Source organism: Acanthisitta chloris, unplaced genomic scaffold (genome assembly GCF_000695815.1).
Source record: "Acanthisitta chloris isolate BGI_N310 unplaced genomic scaffold, ASM69581v1 scaffold28924, whole genome shotgun sequence".
NCBI classification, from domain to species: Eukaryota; Metazoa; Chordata; class Aves; order Passeriformes; family Acanthisittidae; genus Acanthisitta; species Acanthisitta chloris.
Window position 1 is genome coordinate 7,328 of NW_008671473.1, and position 9,742 is coordinate 17,069.

Below are 9,742 nucleotides of genomic sequence, written 5' to 3' on the forward strand. Positions count from 1 at the left end.
GTTTAGATGTAATTTCTTGTCTAGAAAAACCATTAAGAAACATACCCAACATCTGCCTGCACTTAAAGAGGAATCACTTGCCTTAGTGTCTCTGTTTCACTGTTCCACAACTTCCTTGTTTTTGGAGTTGAGGTTAAACCATCGTCTGTGCTGCATTTCCTTTCTAATAAGATCTTTCCTGAAAATCCCCTGTGGAGCAAATTAACAGCTAGGAAAGGAGGAATAAACTGAGGAATGTAAACACTGGTTATGGCAAAGCTTTTTGTGAGGCAAAATGAAAGTGCAGGTTCTTCAAGTTTAGTGTTCAGGTGCTGCAAACTGAGAATAGAAAGTGTTAAATCACCTTGGAAGCTCTTGAGCTTCCTAATCAGAGATGTAGTGCTATTTCCCACTTTCCTCACCTCTGTTCCAAAACTTGCAGCCCATTAACAGTTCAGTAACTAAAAGTGCAGTAATTAAATTGCTGGTTTCCTCCAGCTCTTTGCATGTGAGAGTTTTATGAGCAGCAAATGCATTTGTTCCTCTGCAAATTATTGTTTCTGCAGCCAGGAAAACACTGTTACAGTGCCTTGAAGAGAGGGTTAGTCATGCCATGTTTACTAGGGTGCAGAGAAACGAGGGGCTGATAAATGTGATCACAGAAGGTCTCAGTTCTGCTCACTCCCTCTCACTGAGCTGTGCTGACATCAGTGAGGTTCTCAGGGTTACAGTGAGTGATTGTCTGAGGAGCAATAAGCAACCCACCAGTCTTGCTCATGGGGACCAGTTTTTGGGTTGGAGACCTCAGACTGGAAACATTTTGAGGCCAGGACCAGAATCAACCTCTTTATTGCTGTTTTTTCACTCAAGAATAGCAGAACTCCAGCTCCTGCTGGACAGAAGATCTGATTCATCCACGGGCTGGATGTTTGTGGTCACACTGGAATAATTTTCAGTTTTGAAGCAGTCAGAAGGAAAACTTGCTGTTCCAACTGACAAAACAAACCAGCCTGGTTAGCTGAGTTGGTAAAAGCATCTTGTTCATGTGTGTTGTGGTGCTGGGGCAAGGTGGATGCATTCTGGTGAGCTCCTAGTGTAAAATTGTAGTACTTACTAGAGCTCAGCTCTGCAGAAATGGATTTTCCCACATGGTGAGTTGCAGATCTGAGTGAGGTGCCCAGAAATCACTTAAAATGATTGGTGAGTTGACAGTCAGAGTAGGCCCTGAGTTTTCTTTTTATTGACAATCTTTTTTTGCCTGGTTTTGTTACAGTACTCAGAGGTTAATTCCATGCACGTTGTTTTCTGTGCAGACTGTCCAGAGCAGATAGGTGGGACTAAGTCATTTACTACCACAAAAACAGGCATGTTTGCAGGCTGACTGCATGAGTCAGAGGGTTAATGTCACCCAGAGGGTTGGCTCACAGTGTTTCTCTAAATCATGCAGGAGTTATGCCTGTCTGAATGCTGAATCCTTGTTTTGCTGGACCTTATCCGCCAGAAATCTTGTCTTGTGTCTTGGCAGGCTCTGAGCTGTGGTTTGATGTCATTTTATTCTGCTCTTCTAGCAGAGGTTACTGCTGCTGGTGGTGTTTTGCTTGGCTTTTCCTTGTGATCTAGAAGCTGATGTCTCAAATGAGATTTTACTGAAGATACTTAGTGTAATGGAATCAGCTCCCAGGTTTGGGAGAGGCTGCTTGGAAGTGATCCATTTTGTCACATTTGAGGGACTCTGTTTTCTCCACCAAGTCCTTTGGGGTGAGCCTGGTGTCTTCTCTAGCATGTCCCAGTGGGACAAGGCATCTCACTGTGGTTCCTGCACTGGTGACACTGTCTGTGGGTGCTCCTCACTAGAGCTTTGCCATGAAACCCTTTTCCAGTCAGTGTCTGTGCCCTGAGCAGCTGAGTGAAGTGATGGTATTGCTGAAACTGTTCTATGAGGTAAAGTGTTCCATTTGGGAAACCTGAGTGCAGGAAAGCTTAGGTCACTCGTGGAATATGTGTCTGCTCTGGGGTGGGAACTGGGTTAGAGCAGGCAGACGAGTTCTTTGTCTTGGCCATGTCCCAGTCACTTTACTTACTCTTCCAAAGTGAGCCTGGGCTGGATGGGGGTTTTAGTTTGGGGGTGTGGTGAGGGATTGGCAGCATAAAGTTTGATTTCTATAGATAGTGTTTATTATTGTACAAAGCAGCCAAGCCTTTTTTTTTCTCCCCATTATCAGCTATTTCTAGCAGCCTTTGCCTAGTTTTCTGAGGTCATGCAAACTGTGTTCCCTGTTTGAAAATTAAGGTGGTTCTCCTTCCCTTCAAACTGTGAAATGTATGAAATATATGTGTCATCATAGCTCCTTCAAATATCACTGAGTGTAGAGCTGCAAAGCCTTACTGGAAACTTAGAGATTCTTCAGCTATGCAAAATAGCAGGTGATGAAATTTTAGACATATTTGTGGGGAGTGTTTGGGGCCATTCAGCACTACACAAAAGACCTCATGTTTTGGCAGATAACTGAACATTATGCCATCTTGTACTCTTAATTTTGGAGAACTTAAAAGGTAAGCAGACAGGATGGCTCCCTGAGGTGGTGGAATTCTTTACAGCAGCTCTGGGGTGAGGGGCCTACACATTCTGGAATGGGATGTTCCCTGTCTATTTGCAGACTTGGAATATATCAAGGTTAAATAACTTCTGATTCCTGGTTGTTGTGAGGCCTTGGCTTTGCATGGGGGTATCTCACTTTCCTGTTAGTTCTTCCCTTCCCTTGCTCCAGCCTTAGCAGCCTCAGCAGCTCAGTGAGCTGTGTCTTTGCCCTGCAGGACTGTCCCATTGCCTGGGTCAATGTTATGCTCTTCGACTACAAGGACCAGCTGAAAACTGGGGAGTGCTGCCTGCACATGTGGTCTTCCTTCCCAGGTATGTCAGGAGATGGAGCTGCTGACTTGCTTTGCATCTTTAGTCTCCACCACAAGCACAGGGATGCCCTGTGTGCTGCCTCACTGCCCAGTTCAGACCAGCACACCCAGTATGATCACTGCTCTGTGCTGTGATGGCACCCAGAGCCCTGCCAAGATGAAGACCTTGTGCTTGGCATTGAAAATATGCTAGAAGAGGTTGCTGCTGCCCTAAAGATGTCATGTGCACCTCCCTTGTGAGAGGGCAGGAAGCTGCACTGAGCTGCTCAGGGTCAGGCAGTGTCCAGTGACAGAGCTGGCAGCAGTCAGTGCTCTGCTTTCTGCACCAAAGCCCCGGGAGGTTTGGGTGCATGGGTTTGTCCTTTGCTTTTCAGATGAGAAAGGAGAACTTCTGAACCCCATGGGCACTGTGCAATGCAACCCCAACACTGAGAGTGCAGCAGCCTTGGTCATCTGCTTCCCCAGCGTGGCAGCACATCCTGTGTATTACCCATCCTTTGAGCAGGTGAGGCACTTTTGGGGGAGACACAGCAATTCCCTAGCTGGACTGGTGTGGGAACATCCAATGTCACTGTCTCATGGGCAGCTGTCAGCAGGGACTGGCTAGAAGCAAACTTGACAAATATTGTTGATTAAAACTTTGACTTTTTCTCTTAATTAATAGACCTTTGGGTGAATAGATTTCTGAGCTGTGAATTAAAGGTAAAGTTGTTCCTAGATGAGTATTTGTTTAAAGAATGGGTTTAACTGTTTAACTAAACTTCCTTTAGACTGCAGGCAGTGTTGGGCTCTGTGGAAAGGCAGAGAAATGAAAGGGGAACTGAGAGGCTCTATGGGAAGGCAGAGAAATGAAAGGGGAACTGAGTGAAAGCAGGCAGCTCCCTCCCTTTCAGCAGAGAGATAACATGCTGTGTGGGGTGAGGCTTTTCCATCTGTCACTGCAACTGGCCAGACAAGTGGAAGAAGAAATGTGTCTGTTGGAGGGAAGAAAGGAGCTCTGCTCTGCCAGGGACATGTCTGCATGCAGGGTCTGGCTCAGAGGCTGTGCCAGTGTGCAGGGGGCTCAGGCAGCACTGGCTGCTTGGCAAATGTGCCCCAGGTCTGAGAGTCTGGAGAGAGTCATGTTAGCCTGTGACCCAGAGCCCCTGGTGAGAGCTCTCTGGGTGTGCAGATATGCACTTTTTGGGGAAAGGACTCATCCCTTCATCCTTGTTCCTAGCAGGGAAGGGGCACTATGGGCAGGGAGGTTACACCTCTGAGCTGAGAGGTCCTGCTGAGTCCTTTGCCTGCACTTGTGCTGTGAGAGATGTGATTCCTTTCTCCAGAGCTGGCAATGACTAACCTCTAATGCAGCATAAATACCTGAAGTGATGCTGATCTAGAATTACAGAGGAACTGAGGAGCCTTTCTCAGCCTCTTTCTTTGTGTCCCAGCTGCTGGAGTTGGGGAGGAATGGAGAACAGCCCCGTGCTGCCTCAGAAGATCCTGAGGAGGTGAGTCTCCCTGCATCAGTTGTTCAGCTATGTGCAGTCCTGGTTTCATAGATCAAGTTACATGTTTCCACCTCACCCCCACCAGCTTTATCCACCAAACTGGGTCCTGCCCCAGTGCTACAGGGTCTCTGGGAGCTGAGCAAGTCCTCTGGGTTGAGACTGAGCCCTGTATATGCTCTTTCCTGTGATTCCCATGAGCAGAAGCTGCAGCTGAAGGAGATCTTGGAGCGGAGGAGCCACACAGAACTGTATGAGCACGAGAAGGACCTGGTGTGGAAGATGAGATATGACATCCGTGACCAGTACCCACAGGCTCTGGCAAAGCTGCTGATCATCACCAAGTGGAACAAGCACGAGGATGTTGCCCAGGTGAGGATGTTGGGGCTCCCTTTTTTGATCCATCTCTGTGCATTACTGTGTTGTGTTTGGGAGATCAGCTTAGCAGAGGATGTTTCACAGGGCCCCTGAGGAAGGTTTTGTGTTCCCAGCTGAGGTTTGGCTCTCCTGAGCAATGTTTGACTCTCTGGGCTGTCCCAGATTCATTATCACCAACTAGGTCTTGCTTATTCCTTCAAGAAACTGGAGGCAAATAAAAAAAGATCTCTTTAATTCATGGCAAAAATAGGATCTGGAGTGGATATTCTTAACTGATAGTGAGAGCCCAGCACAAGCCACCTCAGAGGGGTCAGAGTTTGACCTGGGTCTGCACACTTGCTGTGAGACATCTAGAAATAGTGACTCTCCCCAGGAGCTGCTCTTGTTCAGTAGGAGCTTAAATTTATATCCATTGTGTTAAAAGCCTTTTTTTGCTATTTTTTTTTTTTTTCTTTTTGCCCTTACAGATGATCTCCCTGCTCCAGACCTGGCCCGAGCTGCCTGTCCTGAATGCTTTGGAGCTGTTGGATTTCAGCTTTCCTGACCGATACGTTGGATCCTTCGCTATCAACTCATTAAAGAAGCTGACGTAAGTGTTACCCAGAGCCTCCTTTTTATTTGTGTTCAGGCTGCTGAGGGGGACTGTGAACGAGGCTGACAGCCTTGTCTTGGTGGGTTTTTTACAGTATGCTAAGCTGTCTTTTCTGTTTCCCTTCTGTCCACAGAGATGATGACGTGTTCCAATACCTGCTGCAGCTCGTCCAGGTGCTCAAGTATGAATCCTACCTAGACTGTGAATTAACCAAGTTCCTGCTGGACAGGGCATTATCCAACCGCAAGATTGGCCACTTCCTCTTCTGGCACCTGAGGTGAAGAGCAAATGGTTTAGGTCTTTTCTCAGTGATTGAGTGAAACCAGTGTTTCCTGTTCCCATTGCTCTGTGGAGGGAGACAGAAGCCTGGCTGGATGTAGAGCTGTTTAGTCAAAGGCTACTGCCTGTCCCTTAGCTAATCTCCCATCAAAACACTGATGGGATCTCCTTGCTGTGATTCCCAAACCACAGGAGCTGCTGCTTTACACCTTAGGGGACTGAATAAGAGTCATTCCAGGAGGACACAGTGCAGTTTATTGTTCACTTATTTTATCTGTTGCTGTTGTAGTGGTGTTTGGATTAGGTTCTGTGTTCAGAGTTTCTATGTATGTGTATATACACACATGTGCTGGAATTTCCTTTGGCCATCCATGGCCACCTGCCAGCTGAGCTATAAGCTCCAAACTGTTCTTGCTTCCCCAAGTGATGTTCTCCAAGGAGTGGTTAGTGATGTAGTCACCCAGATGTCTCACCACCTCAAGGAGTAGTTTTTCTCCATCACCTTCTGGGGTGGGAGCATTTTCCCCTCCCCATTACACAGAAGGAATCTAAGCAGCAGCCAGTATTTTGTACCCTCCTCTCCCTCCTCGTGCTGATGTGAATGGGAGAATGAGTCACTCACTGCAATGAGTCAACACTGCTTTAACCTCCCTTCTCCCCCCAGGTCAGAAATGCATGTTCCTGCTGTCTCCTTGAGGTTTGGCCTGATCCTGGAGGCTTATTGCAGGGGCAGCACCCACCACATGAAGGTTCTGATGAAACAGGTAAAAACTGCTTTCAGCCATCAGGTTCCCTCTTGTTTGGAGCTGGTTCTCAGCTGCTGGTTTTTCCAACTTCATGTTAGCAGGAATACAATTTAAAAAACCTCATGACTGCTGTGTTGGTTTTGGCATATCCTATTAGGAGTCTGGAGATCCCCATCACATGTGACTTGGCTCATCTTGTAGTCACTCACACACACCCCAAACTACACTGTGTGTGTCTAGAATGGTTTGCACTGTTCAAAGAGTACTGCTGTTACTAGATAAGTGGGATGAATTACCATTTAGTAGGAACTGATTACAGTTGGCTGATTCCTTCCTTCAGTTGCTGAAGTTCCTTTGGTGCTTGAAAATGTGCTTTATTCCTGGAACATTCATTACCTTGCCATGCATTTGTGCCCAGCAGAGTATCCATAATGAATTATGGATCTCCCTCATGCAGATATTACTAAACTGGTCTTGTTGCAATGTGTGGAATTGCTACAAGTTGAAGAGAAAGTAAGAGATTCAACCAAGGTTTACATTTCACAGAAGATTTTAGTAGTTTTCGAAACTCTCTTAAGGAATTTCCTATTTGTTAACCCTTTTTCCATCACTCTCTTTTTTCCAGGGAGAAGCACTCAACAAGATGAAAGCTCTGAATGACTTCGTTAAAGTGAGTTCTCAGAAGGCCACCAAGCCTCAAACCAAGGAGATGATGCATGTGTGCATGAAGCAGGAAACTTACCTTGAAGCACTTTCCCACCTCCAGTCCCCCCTGAACCCCAACATTATCCTCGCTGAAGTCTGGTAAGGAGGAGAGCTGCACCTCTCTGTGCCACTTTGCTCAGCAGCACAGCCAGGCATGGCTCACCCCAAGGTCCTCTTTGCTCCTGGAAGTCCCAGGCCCTCAGTGCTTGTTGGTGCTGTTGAACTGGCAGCTTGGATTGCTGTGTTAATAGGGGGAAACTGATGGCAATTGTTTTGTTTCCTCTAGTGTGGACCAGTGCACCTTCATGGACTCCAAAATGAAACCTCTGTGGATTGTGTTTAATAATGAAGAGACAGGAGGAGGTGGAGTGGGCATCATTTTTAAAAATGGAGATGGTGAGTCCTTATTGTGCCTGTGAAAACATTGTTTGGTGTCAAGTATTTACTGTGGGGAGTGGGCCTGAATATGACCATCAAGATGTAGAAATGAGGACCTTTAGGTTTTGAGGGCTTTGTATTTCACTTTTTGCCCTCTTTTATTGAGATTTCATCAAGATGATGAGGACCTTTAGTTTTTGAGGGCTTTGTATTGCACTTTTTGCCCTCTTTTATTGAGATTTTGGTGCAGTAGGATCTGGATACCCTTGAACAATAAATCAAACCTGGTGTGAGGCCTGAAAGAGCTACAGCAGTTGAGCCCTGCAGGGTTGAGGTGACTGCTGCTCCCTCCTGGGTCCACAGAGCTTTTTCTAAGTGCGATGAGGACCTTTAGTTTTTGAGGGCTTTGTATTGCACTTTTTGCCCTCTTTTATTGAGATTTTGGTGCAGTAGGATCTGGATACCCTTGAACAATAAATCAAACCTGGTGTGAGGCCTGAAAGAGCTACAGCAGTTGAGCCCTGCAGGGTTGAGGTGACTGCTGCTCCCTCCTGGGTCCACAGAGCTTTTTCTAAGTGCCACATTGACTGCCATGAGGAAAAGCTTTGGCAAAGTGAAGTAGCCTCTGCCTCCATTAGTATAACTCTGTGTGAGTTAAGGTATGTGCTGTGGTGGCTTTGCACTTTATTGTGCTAGTAAACACTGCTCTGTGCTGATGATGTTTCCTAGCTAGACCAGCAAGTGACAAACTCTGCAGGGGCAGAGCTGGGGACACTTGCAAGAGCAGAAGAGGGGAGACATTGGGAGGTACTTATGATGCTTTTTCCCTTTGGAATGCTGCACAGACCTGCGTCAGGACATGCTGACCCTGCAGATGATCCAGCTGATGGACATCCTGTGGAAGCAGGAGGGCCTGGACCTGAGGTGAGTAGGTTCACACAGTTGTCCTACTGCAATGAGAGATCATGGGTGGTGAGGCTGTTTTCTCTGCAAGCTTATTTTGCCCCCAACAGGTCTGTCTGGTACTCTGGTGAGGTTCTGTGGTACTTGGGGAATAGAACTGCAGAGGACAGATGGAGGAGACGTGGCAGACAAGGGAAAGCTTACAAGTCAACACGACCCAGTTCTGGGCAGGATTTCAGTGGAAGGGTTTCTTTCATCTCTGCAGGATGACCCCTTATGGCTGCCTCTCCACAGGAGACAAGACTGGGCTGATAGAAGTCGTCATGCACTCGGACACCATCGCCAACATCCAGCTGAACAAGAGCAACATGGTGGCCACAGCAGCCTTCAACAAGGACGCGCTGCTGAACTGGCTCAAGTCCAAGAACCCAGGGTGAGTGGGCTCACCTTTCACTCACTGCCCTTCCAGCTAGACACTCTTCCTCTGCTTTGCTCATTTTCCATCAGTTAGGCACATTTCCAAGCTGTCCCACAAGGTCTGTGGCTGCTTCTCTGCCTGGAAGGCATCGTGTGGGTCTGTGTGGTCTTGAGCAGAAATGGAGGCATCTTGGTTGGTGTTTGCAAGCTTTTTTTTTTTTTTAGAGCTTTGGTAGCTTAGGGTAGATCCACAGGCTGGATCCAAACCTTGATCTCAGTGGTCCTGTTACTTTCTCCAGAGATACACAGTCAGTGTGGTGACAGTTGGGAAAGGGGCAGCACTGGGAGGTGGGAAAGAAAGCAGCACAAGAGCTGTGGAGCTTGGGGCATTACTGGAGAGAGAAACAGGCAGCAGCAATGTGCTGTACTGATGTACCAGGGCACCAACAGGAATCACTCTAGGAGCCCTTCGGACCTGTGGAGGTCTTAGAACTGAGTTAATTTAGTAGAGACTCAATATTTTTTGTTGAGATTGTGGCCACAACCTTCTTCAGAGCTCTCCAATTCCAGATAATTGTTGGTTCTGCCTCTGGAGGGTGTTGTGAGAATCCAAACCTGATTCCCTTCCCTCCTCCTGCAGGTTTGCACGGGGGCAGCTCTGCAAACAGCTCTCCCAGGGGAGGAGTACTGGAGTCCAAAGTAAAATGGTCTTTAAACCTCTTTCTTACCCCTTCAGCGATGCCTTGGAACAAGCTATAGAGGAGTTCACCCTCTCCTGTGCTGGGTACTGTGTGGCCACCTACGTGTTGGGCATCGGCGACCGCCACAGCGACAACATCATGATCCGGGAGACAGGGCAGGTAGGGCAGCTGGGGATACTGCACAGACAGCCCAGTGCAGTCCCACCTCACCTTCAGCCACAGCAGGATGGACAAACGTTCTCAATAGTTCTGTCAACCAGGAGG

At 47.4% G+C, this 9,742-nt stretch overlaps 1 protein-coding gene across 1 annotated transcript in view; it reads left to right on the forward strand.

Moving 5' to 3' along the window:
* Positions 1-9,637, forward strand: part of PIK3CD (phosphatidylinositol-4,5-bisphosphate 3-kinase, catalytic subunit delta) — a gene marked incomplete at its 3' end in the record, with an annotated part of 15,348 nt that extends 5,711 nt beyond the window's left edge. The window contains exons 9-20 of the mRNA XM_009074117.1: positions 2,794-2,890; positions 3,264-3,394; positions 4,323-4,382; positions 4,584-4,751; positions 5,225-5,346; positions 5,483-5,626; positions 6,293-6,392; positions 7,000-7,178; positions 7,366-7,475; positions 8,303-8,381; positions 8,626-8,793; positions 9,514-9,637. Coding sequence (XP_009072365.1) covers positions 2,794-2,890; positions 3,264-3,394; positions 4,323-4,382; positions 4,584-4,751; positions 5,225-5,346; positions 5,483-5,626; positions 6,293-6,392; positions 7,000-7,178; positions 7,366-7,475; positions 8,303-8,381; positions 8,626-8,793; positions 9,514-9,637 — 1,482 coding nt within the window. The remainder of the gene's footprint in view (positions 1-2,793; positions 2,891-3,263; positions 3,395-4,322; positions 4,383-4,583; positions 4,752-5,224; positions 5,347-5,482; positions 5,627-6,292; positions 6,393-6,999; positions 7,179-7,365; positions 7,476-8,302; positions 8,382-8,625; positions 8,794-9,513) is intronic.
* Positions 9,638-9,742: the final 105 nt, after the last annotated feature.